This window comes from Tachyglossus aculeatus, chromosome 8, assembly GCF_015852505.1.
Source record: "Tachyglossus aculeatus isolate mTacAcu1 chromosome 8, mTacAcu1.pri, whole genome shotgun sequence".
NCBI lineage: Eukaryota > Metazoa > Chordata > Mammalia > Monotremata > Tachyglossidae > Tachyglossus > Tachyglossus aculeatus.
In genome coordinates this window covers 28,190,742-28,203,693 of record NC_052073.1, presented here as the reverse complement: position 1 = coordinate 28,203,693, position 12,952 = coordinate 28,190,742, and the positions used below count along the sequence as shown (strand labels likewise).

Sequence of the window (12,952 nt, the reverse complement as noted above, 5' to 3'; positions counted from 1 at the left end):
TTGCACATAGTAAGTGCTTAATAAATGCCATTATTATTATTATTATTATTATTGTTATTAGATAAACTGGGCGTTAGCCTTGTAACTGCTTTGCCCAGTAGGGAAGAATAATACCGTTAGGTATTTAGCACATTTTCACCACGTTTTACAAACATTCATTAATCCAGTTACAACAATCTAATTAAAAAGAGAGCTTCAGTTTGCAGAACTCTCATTCTGCAATCTGTTACAAGTACAGTCTGATCTCCAGTAAGGCAGCTGGTACGTTCTTGATGAACTCCATGTTAAGGAAAACACACAATTTAGTACTCACGTCTTGCACATGTGCATAGCCGTTTCTTTGGTCAGCACCCCACCCTCTTTCTCAAGAGAAGCGTGTAGGAAGAACATTCTGTAATTCCCTTACGTAGTTCATAAAAAGTGAAAAAACCTTTTGTGGGAGAATCGATTGTACCGAATGCCCTGGCTTAGTATTATAAATGTCATTATCTTGGGCTGGCTAATCAGCTTGCTTCAGTGCAAACTGCAAGTGTATCTCTGTCACCCTTCAGGTACTGACAATGTCAGTGCCTATAGAGTGGTATGTGAATGCTATCTGAACACATAGGAAAAGCTCTCCAAAAATTCAAAACCCTCTTAAAATCACATCTTCTCCAAGAGGCTTTCCCAGACTAAGCTTTCTATTTCTCCTGTCTGGCCTCTCCTCTGTGATGACTGTGCACTTGGTCTTGTACCCCTTAAACATTTTAATACTTACCCCAGCCCCACAATACTTTTATAAATAGTCTGATTCTCTACTATTTCCCTTATCCCTAATCAGTTTTAGTGTCTGTCTCCCCTGTAGACTATGGTCCAGGATCATGTCTACCAACTCTGTTGTGTTGTACTTTCCCAAGCACTTAGTAGACTGCTGTGCATATAGGAAGCACTTAGTAAATACCTTTGGATTGATTGATTAAATGATTGATGGGAAAATACATTTACAAGCAACCTTATATATATTCTATATAAATCAATCCAGTATACATGCAGTATAGATCTTTATGTAAGCATATATAATATAAATTTATATATATGAAAGGTTGCTTGTAAAGGCATCTTTCTATCGATCTGTCAATCCAATGGCACTTATTGAAGTGCTTACTGTGTTCCGAACACTCTACTAAGCACCTGGGAAAGAAAAGTGTGTGTGTGTACTATATTTCTATTTTATGGGGGAAGAGAGAGAGAGTTTGTGGTAAACCGAGTATTTGTCATTTGATCTGATTCACAAAGATGTCTTCTAAATGATCAATTTTACATTCCCCGATATTTTTGCTTTTAGTTTTTAACTGACGGAATGCTGGTCCGGGAGATGATGGCTGACCCATTATTAACAAAGTACAGGTAAATATGATTTTTCTCCAAAAAAAACTTTCCTAACATCTAGCCAGGCAATGATGCTGATGATAATGATGATGATGGTATTTTTTAAGCACTCACTGTGAGCTAAGTGCTGAAGTAGATTGAAGATAATTAGATCGGGTGCAATTCCTGTCCCAGTTTGAAAGAGCAGGATTCTTGTCCCCATTTTGTAGGTGAGGAAACTGAGGCCCAAAGAAGTTGAGTTATTTACCTGTTGTCATGGAGCTGGGACAAGAACTTGGCTGTTCTACCTGTCAATCCTCTGCTCTTTTCAGGGTGTTATGGTTTTTTTTTTGTTCGTTTTGGATTTTTTTTTTTTTGCATTCCCCATGAGAGCAGGCAAAGGAGGAAATGCCAGAGTATAGGAACACGTACATAAGTGCTGAAAGTGCAGACCCAATTGCATAGGCGATGCAGAAGTAGGGGTGGATATAATGGGAAAATTAGGGGTTTATCAGGGAAGACGTGTGTGACCCAGAATGCTGAAATGGCAGTAAGGGGTGGGGAAATGAGAGTTCATCAGAGAAGGCCTTTTGGAGGCAATGCAGTTTTAGAAGGTCTTTGAGCAGAGGTAGAGAATGTTATCAAGGCATTTGTAGTTCTGAGATATGTAGGGAAAAATGCTTTCTAGAGAAGAAAGAAGCAGAGAGGAGGATATTTAGGCTTGAAAGAGCCAGCTAATGGGTTGTTTTTTAATCAATGATTAAGGGCTGTAATTTGCTAAAAGTAGAAACAAATGGTAGGCTTCCGCGGATTTTTTTTATGGTATTTGTTAAGTGCTTCCTATGTGCCAGACACTGTACTAAGCACCGCTAATACAAGCTAATCAAATCGGGCACAGTCCACGTCCCACATGAGGCTCACAGTCTAAATCCCCATTTTAAGGATAAGCTAACTGAGGCACAGAAGAATTAAGTGACTTGCACAAGGTCACACAACTGGTAGAGCTGGGATTAGAACTCAGGTCCTTCTGACCCCCAGGCCTGGGCTCTAACCATTAGGCTATGCTGCTTCTCATCTTTGGAAGAAAAATGATCAGATTAGCTCTTTGGAAAGATGATTCCTGCCATTGGATGAAACAAAGACTGGGGAAAAGGTGGAGGCAGAGAGACCCAACAAAGAATCCGTTAAAGTAATCCAACGCAGTGTAGTATTTATTGAGTGCTTATTGTACAGAGCACTCTACTGAGTGCTACTCTGTTATCTGTAAAATGGAGATTAAGACTGTGAGCCCCATGTGGGATAGGGACTGTGTCCATCACAATTTGCTTGTATCCACCCCAGTGCTCAGAACACTGCCTGGCACATATTAAGTGCTTATCAAAAACCGTCATGATGATGATGATTTTGGTATTAAGCACTTACTCTGGGTCAAAGCCCTTTACTAGAATCAAAATAACATAATCAGATCAGACACAGAAAGGGCTCCCATCTACGAAGTAGGAAGAGCAAGTATTTTTATATCCAGTTTACAGATGAGGAAATTGAAATACAGAGAAGTTAAATGAAAGTCACCCAGCAGACCAGTAGCAGAACTAGGACCGGAATCTAGTCTTATGGTATCTAGTCTCCTATATCTAGTCTAGTGTACATACTATCTATAATATCTACTCTGGTCCATGGGTTTCCAAACTCCTAGACCCATGCTTTTCCACTGGGCCATGCTGCTTTTCTAGTCTAACTGGAACTTAAGAGCCCCTTCCTTCCTCTCCCCCTCGTCCCCCTCTCCATCCCCCCCATCTTACCTCCTTCCTTTCCCCACTGCACCTGTATATATGTATATATGTTGTACATATTTGTTACTCTATTTATTTTACTTGTACATATCTATTTATTTTATTTTGTTAGTAAGTTTGGTTTTGTTCTCTGTCTCCCCCTTTTAGACTGTGAGCCCACTGTTGGGTAGGGACTGTCTCTATATGTTGCCAACTTGTACTTCCCAAGCGCTTAGTACAGTGCTCTGCACACAGTAAGCGCTCAATAAATACGATTGATGATGATTAAGAGTAGGTATAGAGAAGAAAGGGCAGATCTGTGAAACGGCTTTTCCACTGTGGCATAATTGCCTTACCCTACGCTGTCGAGTCGTCTCCGACACGTAGCGACTCCATGGACGCATCTCTCCCACAGTGCCCCACCTCCATCTGCAATCGTTCTGGTAGTGTATCCATAGAGTTTTCTTGGGAAAAATACGGAAGTGGTTTACCATTGCCTTCTTCCGCGCAGTAAACTTGGGTCTCCCCCCTCGACTCTCTCCCGTGCCACTGCTGCCCAGCATGGGTGAGTTTTGACTTGTAGCAGATTGCTTTCCACTCAGTAGCCACTGCCCAAGCTAGGAATGGAATGGGTAGGCCTCCGCTTGACTCTCCCTCCCGCAGCCGAGGCTGGTAGAGTACTGGAAACTCTCCAGTTGCCATCCTGAGAGGGGCTGGTGTACTTTAAGCCAGTGATGTTCATTAGGATCCCAAACTGCCTGTTTATGATTAATAATAATAATAATGATGGTATTTGTTAAGCACTTACTATGTGCAAAGCACTATTCCAAACGCTGGGGAGGTTACAAGGTGATCAGGTTGTCCCACGGGGTGCTTACGGTTTTAATCCCCATTTTACAGATGAAGTAACTGAGGCACAGAGAAGTGAAGTGACCAGCCCAAAGTCACACAGCTGACAGTTGGCAGAGCCGGGATTTGAACCCCTGACTCCAAAGCCTGGGCTCTTTCCACTGAGCCACGCTGATTGTTAGTAATAGTTCCAAGATATTGATTCCCTTTAAAGATGCAGACTTTTTAGACGATGGCAGGTACAGGAACGAATAGTAGTGTTGTCTAGTGGAAAGAGCACGAGCCTGGGCATCACAGGACCTGGGTTCTAATTCCGGCTCCGCCACTTGTCTGCTGTGTGACTTTGGGCAAATCACTTAACTTCTCTGTACCTCAGTTACCTCATCCTTAAAATGGAGATTAAGACTGAACCCTACGTAGGGCAGGGACTGTGTCCAACATGATTAACTTGTAGCTACCCCAGCACTTAGTACACAGTGCCTGGCACACAGTAAGTTCTTAACAAATATCATGTATCTTTTCATCTAGTGATCACTTCTTTTTCCAAGTGGGTTTATTGGGTTTAAGTGCTGTTAAAAGATAATGTCTGGCTAAAATCTGAGAAACTCCCTTGAAAATCTGGAAGATTTGTTTCAACATTGCTAAAATTTGTTTATTTTTAAACAGTGTCATCATGCTGGATGAAGCCCACGAAAGGACCTTGTACACTGACATTGCTATTGGCTTGTTAAAAAAGGTAAGTTCAAGCGCTTAGTACAGTGCTCTGCACACAGTAAATGCTCAATAAATACGATTGAATTGAATGAATGAATTCATACACTCAGTGTGGTATTTTTTGAGGGCCTGTTGTGTGTAGAACTCAGTTCTAAACTCTTGGGAGAAGAAGCCAGTAAAATTAAAAGTCACAGTCCTTACCATTAAGGAGTGGGGGTCCAGGCAGTCCACAGACTGTATACATTCAGTGGGAGTAGGAGGAAAAACCGATATTTATGAACTTTGAACAACTTGTGAGAATCCTGAGCAGGTAATTCCTCTTGCTCTAGGTTTTTCTTTTTTATTCTCTCATCGCGCTATTTGTTCAGCTCCAAATAGAGAGCCACCCTCCGGTGCTGGGATTTTGCTAGTCTTCCAATCAACTACCTGATTTTAGTCCGATTGGCCTCCATTTAAAATTCTCCTCCGTGTGATTTGTGTCAACAACGAATGATCTGAAAAGTGCTGTGGACATACAGTCCACATTTGCAATAATCTGCTTTCGCCCTATACAATTCTCTGTAAGTTACAGAATTTCACATTTCTCTTGATCCTTTGAACGGAGGGCAGAAAGATGAAAAAATAAGCTGTTAGGGAAAAAATATTTTCCTCATCATTGTTTCTTGTTGCCTTCATTTGTAGATTCAGAGGAAGCGAGGAGACCTTAGATTGATTGTTGCCTCAGCCACTCTGGATGCAGAGGTAAAGCCCATTTTTTTTTCTTAGTCGATCTAAAATAAGGACTTTCTTGTTTAGGAACTTTTAAGTGGAAACTTTACTTCTAGCAAAGGAGTTACTCAGCAGAATGACCTGACTTGTCTGTTAGGCTATCTGATGTCCTAGATTCTCTCCGATTGGGAGATCCTCCTTTTCAGCTTGTGGGTGGAAATTAGCCTGTAATTAATCAAATGGATGCATGATTATTTATCTCGTTTCTCTACATACTTTTTTCACTCCCTCACGTACATGACAGTTGTGGTTTATTGTCTTCTGTGTGAATGCATTTATCTTTTATTTATTTATGACCACTGAAATAATTGGGACTCTTTGTGCAAATGAGATATTGCTCAACCTCTATTTTAACCCTGCCAAAAGGGGCAGATACTTCACTGTTCATCTCATTTTTATGACAGTTGAGCCCGAGCTTTCCCATACGATATTAAAGGTATTTTACAAAACTCTGGAAATCCTGTTTGTTGTGCTGCTGAATGGAAGTTATAGTGTTTCACTTCTTGTGGCTTTTGGTGATGTTTACCTTATTTTGAATTTCCATCATTCATAAACTGCTCTCTAATTGCCCTAATTGCTTATAATTTAAAAGAATTAGCACACCACCCTCCTCCTCCCCTCCCGTCCCCCCCGTCCCCCCGCCCAAATTCACTTACTGTTTAGGGACTGTTGATTTAGGTGGATATTCCCGAACAAAGTCTTATTTGTTTCCTCCAGGGAAGGGGAGAAGGAGAAAATGATTGCGTTAATTAGTTTAGCTGCTTTGCCAGTGCTTCTTTCCCAACAAACCCTTAGGAGATGTAATGGAGAAGTATTTAATGAGCACTGTACCAGCTTTTAGTTTTCCCTCTTTGGATTGTGAAGCCCCCAAGGATGGTTCATGAATATTGAAGTTTGAGACAAATGAAATGTGTTTGCTCCCAAACGTGCAAAGGGGTGCTCAAACAGTGAGCAGCTTTAAGGGCTCTGTGGTGGAGGTGTATGAAGGTTACCAAGAGAGCCAGGCCAGGGGAGCGTGGGCCCGGAAAGAAAGGAGGTCCAGGGAAAGATCCGATTGATCTCCTGATCAGTTCTCTAATCCCAAAGCTTTCCAAGTCTTGGTTCCTTTCCAACTCTTCTGCCCCTCCTCATTCGTGCCTATTAACGCTGAACCACACAAACTCGAGTCAGGCTGGGAAAATGTCTCTTTTAACAAGAATATATGAAACACAATTATTTTATTCAACAAAAATTTTACAATTCTGTAGAAGTTAAAGGTCCATTTACTTAATGGTAACAAGGTTGCTCTCTTCTAATGCTGCCCCAGATGAACTTGTAGAAACTCAAGGATATCCTGAATCCAGCTAAAAATGATCATCATGTGTTACACGCTCAGTTCTGTGACCTGGTGGGTTTTTTTTTCCCCTGCTAAAAAAAGTCGAAAGTTTTGGCACTCCCAAGTCTGAATATCTGGATGTGTGAAAGCTACTGGGAAGTGATGGGTAAAGGGAGATGATGCTCCTGTAGCTCTAGTGTGGGCTAGAGTTAAACAGGGAAAATGTTCTTTAATACCTCTTTTTGTGCATTTTTCAGAAAAAAAGCATTGTGCGTAACTACTGAATCTAGTCAACATTCACTCTAGTCTGTAAACTCCTTCCTCTAGTCTGTAAAATACTTGTAAACAGGAATTGTCTGTACCTACTCTTTCATACAAGCACTTAGTTTAGTGCTGTGCACATACTGAGCCCTAAATAAATACAATTGAATGAATGAATGTTTTAGCAGAAATGACTTAATTAAAACTGAATTGACTTGATTTTTTTTTTTTTCATTACATTTCATGGCTTAAATGTTCAGCTCTGCAGGATTGATTGGGAAAAAGATTAACTGTCACTGTGTTATATTTGGACAGCTTCACTCCAGACCCGTCCTGTCAACTGACCTTATTCCCCCTGTGCACTTGTTATTCCCCCCACCCTCAGCCCCACAGCACTTTTGTACTTATCTGTACATATGCTCTTGTTTTGTTTTGTTGTCTGTCTCCCCCCTTCTAGACTGTGAGCTCATTGTTGGGTAGGGACAGTCTCTATCTGTTGCCAAATTGGACTTTCTAAGCGCTTAGTACAGTGCTCTTCAAAAAGTAAGCAGTCAGTAAATATGATTGAATGAATATCCATAATTTATATTAATGTTTGTCTCCCCTTCTAGACTGTAAACTCACTGTGGGCAGATAATGTGTCTGCCTGTTCTGTTATATTTTACTTTCCTGAGTGCTTATTATAGTGGTTTGCACACAGAAAGCACTCAATAAATACCATTGATTCGTTGATTGATTTCCAGATAGGGAGACTCATGCTCAGTAAACTACAGATCCCCCTTCATTGTCACGTTCGCAAACACATTTTGATATTTAAAAGAGCTTTCACAAAGGTAGGTTTAAATTCACACATACCTATGCACCTTATGTGGTTAGGTCTGCTATTTATTTTTACATATCTACTTATGTGCTTTCTAATTAATGAACCCCGTATTAATTTGGGCGTGCCACGCGAATGTTGTTTTGAAGGGTGACCTTTAGTGACACCTTACCAAATCCTCATTGAAGACACTGGAACTGAAATGCAGCCTCACAAGCTGTAGTTTCAAAGGAAAAAATAGAGTTATTTAATAATCAATCAATCAATCAATCAATCAATCGTATTTATTGAGCGCTTACTGTGTGCAGAGCACTGTACTAAGAGCTTGGGAAGTACAAGTTGGCAACAAATAGAGACAGTCCCTACCCAATAGTGGGCTCACAGTCTAAAAGGGGGAGACAGAGAACAAAATAATATAAAATAAAATAATAATTATGCACACAATCTTATTAAATATTATATAATATTCTATAAAATTTAAAATATAATATGAAATGATAATTGTACACATAATCTTTCGTGTTGCCATGGTATGCTTGTGTAATGTAAAACAGTTGCCGTCCTTCCCAGTAACCTGGGTAGTTCACTCATTCCTTCATTCAGTCGTATTTATTGAGCACTTATTGTGTGCAGAGCACTGTACGAAGCGCTTGGAAAGTACAATCCGGCAACAGATAGAGACAATCCCTAACCAACAACGGGCTCACAGTCTAGAAGGTTTAAATATCCGTTAAGCTAATGTCCCTAGGAATAACTTTTCCTAGTCATCGTAGAAATGGATATATATTTTTTTAACATTACAGAAATTTAGGGATTTCTTTAATCAAAATGAGACCAGTGATCCCAACAAGGACACATGTGTGATCATTACAGTGGAAGGGAGAATGTTTCCGGTGGACATCTTTTACTTACAGAGGTACTCTCCTGTTTAATCCTTATAAATGCTGATTTGAAGAAGGTTTCTATGCTGCAGGATGAAATAGTTCAATTAAATAGAGAAGCAGATAGAGCACGGGCTTGGGAGACGGAAGGTCATGGATTCCAATCCCCGCTCCGTCACTTGTCTGCTGTGTGACCTTGGGCAAGGCACTTGATTTTTCTTTGCCTCAGTTCTCTCATCTGTAAAATGGGGATTGAGACTGTGAGCCCCATGTGGACAGGGACTGTGTCAACCTGATTTGTTTGTATCTTCCCTGGCACTTAGTACAGCACCTGGCCCACAGTAAGTGCTTAACAAGTACCACAATTATATGCAGTTCCAGTGGAGTTCACCATTCAGAGAATGTTGCAAATTTTGGACCCAAAGCAAATTCGTGTAAGTTTCTTGGGTAAATTTTTAATCTGTTTTCAAACAGAAGTTTTCTACCCTCTAATATAAAATTACTTTGGTGGGCAGGAGAGAGGTAGTGAAGAAGATGGGGAAAGGATTGGGTAACGGAAGCTTCAGATGCTCCATTTCCCTGTCGAAAGACTTTCTGCCCTCCTGTAAGTAGGAAATACGCAAGAGCACCGTTCTCTATTCCATCATTGTGCTGGTTTTTGACGTTCAGTCAGTCTATCGGTTGTTCTTATTGAGTGCCAACGGTGGGACAAGCACTATCCTAAGCATTTGGGAGAATATAAAGGAGTTGAGACACTATCCCTGCCCTCAAGATGCTTGCAATTTAGTGACGTGTCCCATGCTAAAATAATTTACTGTTTTGGGATTTGAAGGAGATGGATATTTTGGGGAGTGCTTAAGTAATTAAGGCATATACCAAAATGCTTCAGGTGATTGCAGGTGCACAAGTGAGCAGCTTTAGACCGTAAGCTCATCTTGGGCAGGGAACGTATCTGCTAATTTTGTTGTGTTATTCTCTCCCAAGTCCTTAGTACGGTGCTCGACACATAAGCAAGTGTATGATAAGTACCATTGATTGACTGATTGATTGGTTGGTCCGAGAACTTTGAGTGGTCCATGGGAGGATGAAACCAGGGAAGAGGAGGAATTAAGTGGAGAAGGCCTTGAAGGTGGGGACAGCTATGATCTGGCAGATATGAAGAGGAAAGCGGTTCCAGAGAGGAGGAAGAGGTTGGAGATGGGAGAGGGGAGAGTGAGGCACAGTAAGTAGGTTAGCCTGGTAGGAGTGAATAATAATAATCATGATGGTATTTGTTAAGCGCTTACTATGTGCCAGGCACTGTTCTAAGTGCTGGGGTAGATACAAGGTGATCAGGTTGGAAACAGTCCCTGTCCCACATGGGGCTCACAGCCGTACTCTCTATTGTACCAGATGAGGTAACTGAGGCCCAGAGAAGTGAAGTGACTTGCCCAAGGTCACACAGCAGACAAGTGGCGGGGAGGGGATTAGAATCCATGACCTTCTGACTCGCGGGCCCGTGCTCTAGCCACTGAAGAGAAGCAGCGTGGCTCAGTGGAAAGAGCATGGGCTTTGGAGTCAGAGGTCATGGGTTCAAATTCCGCCTCCACCAATTGTCAGCAGTGTGACTTTGGGCACATCACTTAACTTCTCTATGCCTCAGTTAGTTACCACATCTGTAAAATGGGGATTAAGGCTGTGAGCCCCTCGTGGGACAACCTGATCACCTTGTAACCTCCCCACCGCTTAGAACAGTGCTTTGCACATAGTAAGCGCTTAATAAATGCCATTATTAAATGCCACTGTGCTGGGCTGAGGATGGATAACTTTTGTATACCTTCCATCCTTCTGAAGCTCTCTCTCTCTTCACATCTTCAAGACTCTTGTGAAACCGTATCTCCTCCTGGAGGCCTTTTCTGATTAATCCCTTATGTCTCCATCTGTATCCCCTCCAACTGCCACTTCAGCCCTTCTGTTGTCACCTAATCACTTGGGTGCTCATTCGCCACCGTTGCATGTGTCCCTCTTGAGGGCAGGACTCCTCTTGTACTCGACTAAGCTCTTAGTGCAGTGCTCTGCACAGAGCAAGCACTCAGAAAATGCTATTGATGCTATTGACGGATGGGGTGATTCCTGAATGATCAGAAATTTTGGCTTGTTGTGGGGAGGAATTGGTAACCCTTGAAGGCGTTCGAAGAGCGGGGAGATGTGTGCAGAACGGTGCTTTGGGAAAATAAGCCAGAGGGCAAAATTGAGGTAGGGAGTGGAGAGAGGAGAGATGGGAGAAGGCAGGTTCAGTAGGCAAGTCAGGATATGACTAGTATAGAATTGAACTCCTGAATTCCTGAACAAGGGACATTTATAGCATTTGGCTCTGCGTCTGTTTGAACAAACCTGTTCAGTTTAATTTGTCAAAAATTAAGAAAGGGAAGAATGTCATTTTCCATTCTCAGATCATAAAAATAAGCAGCGTGGCTCGGTGGAAAGAGCCCGGGCTTTGGAGTCAGAGGTCGCGGGTTCAAATCCCGGCTCTGCCAGTTGTCAGCTGTGTGACTTTGGGCAAGTCACTTAACTTCTCTGTGCCTCAGTTACCTCATCTGTAAGACTGAGAGTCCCCCATAGGACAACCTGATCACCTTGTAACCCCCACAATGCTTAGAACAGTGCTTTGCACGTAGTAAGCGCTTAGTAAATGTCATCATTATTACATAATGATAACAGTTCCGTTAAAGGGGCAGACAAAGTGCCGTCATTAACTATATTCCAATATTTATTACCTGTGGAACTGCAGGTCTAAGTTGTTAGCAAGACAGGTGATTTTTTTATGAAGATGGATACACTAGAAGTGAGGTAATGTCGGATCTTCCTGCTCCCAAAGGGAAGGGAAACAAACATTCTCAAACTTACCTCCCTACTTCTTTCCAGCCCTGTTCCAGATTATGTCAAATCGACTGTGGAAACAGTGATGAAAATTCATCAGACCGAGGGTGATGGGGATATACTGGCATTTCTTACTGGTCAGGTAATCTCACTGGGCCCTTTTTTTCCCCCCTTTAACATAATCAAATCATCATGAAGAGCCAACAATAATATTCTTGGTACTGTGTTTACCCATTCTTCTGATGTTAGTCTACACCATATGCACATACCTCATTCTCTACAAAACCGACAAACCTCTGTAGTTTGATGTAGTCCACAACACTGCTTAATTGTCAGTGAGTCATTAGTTCTGGGAGTCTCAGTTTGAGGTGATTAGTCATGTTTCAGATTTGTTACTGTAGCTTGCCTTATGGTGAGAATGAACTGGTTTGAACAATGTTCTTTAAATTCAGTTGGCCTTTTTTGTTTACCGAAAGTTAATGTTTCCGTATCTGGTCTTTGTTGTTTAAATCCCTGTTGCTCCATCCTGCTTTTCCCGTGACAATCCTTTCATCACATGCTGATGATGCTAAACAGCTTCACCTCCACAAAAGCCAGCTGATTTTCCTGGGCCCGAGTACTGGTGAAGTATAGGAATCTTCCTCAAATATATCTTCCAGTTGCAACCCTTTCCTCTTTTGCACGGTAGGGGAAATCACTGTCAAGAAAAAAGCTTATTGCACACTATATTCCTTCAGGGAGTGTGGAATGTTTTGTCGTAAATCCGAAAGCAGCACAGGAGAACGTAAGGACATTTATTAGGATTTCACCAGAAAACCTTGACCACACTGGCTGATGCCTGGCGGGTGTCCGTGCTGGCATTTCACTTAAATTGCACCATAACTACCTGCATCTACTGAGCCTGACTTTTTGAGGCTAAAGTCGATTTGCGTTTTCTTCCGGAACCCCAATGTGTATTTGATTATTCAGCTCTTTTACTTTTCATTTATTTATTCTTTTTTAATTTAGGAAGAGGTGGAGGCTGTGGTTTCCTTACTTATAGAACAGGCCCGAGCCCTGTCACGTGTTGGGATGAAAAGACATCTTCGGGTTCTTCCCATGTATGCTGGGCTTCCTTCGTATGAGCAGATGAAAGTGTTTGAAAGGGTGTCACACAGCGTCAGAAAGGTAAAACTTCCAGAGATCCCTGCTGACTTTCTTAGGATGAGGATGTAATTCTCTTTAAGACTCAGCATACGTTGGGTAGTGGTCTCTTTGATAACTTCATCCGTGGGCCTGCTGAGTTTATGTATCCTGTGGTAACTGTACTAGTTTTGAAGCGTATAGATAATAGTGCTAGATGGGCTTGAAGTGAAAACTCGTTAGA

General features: G+C 41.7%; 1 protein-coding gene and 1 non-coding gene across 2 annotated transcripts in view; one reads left to right on the top strand and one right to left on the bottom strand.

Moving 5' to 3' along the window:
• The window catches only part of DHX35 (DEAH-box helicase 35), a 63,245-nt gene that overhangs the window by 24,249 nt on the left and 26,044 nt on the right, over window positions 1–12,952 (top strand). The window contains exons 6-11 of the mRNA XM_038750649.1: window positions 1,325–1,386; window positions 4,635–4,704; window positions 5,364–5,423; window positions 8,650–8,762; window positions 11,632–11,728; window positions 12,595–12,753. Of these exons, the coding sequence (XP_038606577.1) occupies window positions 1,325–1,386; window positions 4,635–4,704; window positions 5,364–5,423; window positions 8,650–8,762; window positions 11,632–11,728; window positions 12,595–12,753 (561 nt within the window). The remainder of the gene's footprint in view (window positions 1–1,324; window positions 1,387–4,634; window positions 4,705–5,363; window positions 5,424–8,649; window positions 8,763–11,631; window positions 11,729–12,594; window positions 12,754–12,952) is intronic.
• Window positions 3,695–3,832, bottom strand: LOC119931956. Its single transcript, XR_005452250.1, has one exon. It is a non-coding gene; the product is annotated as a small nucleolar RNA SNORA7 (small nucleolar RNA).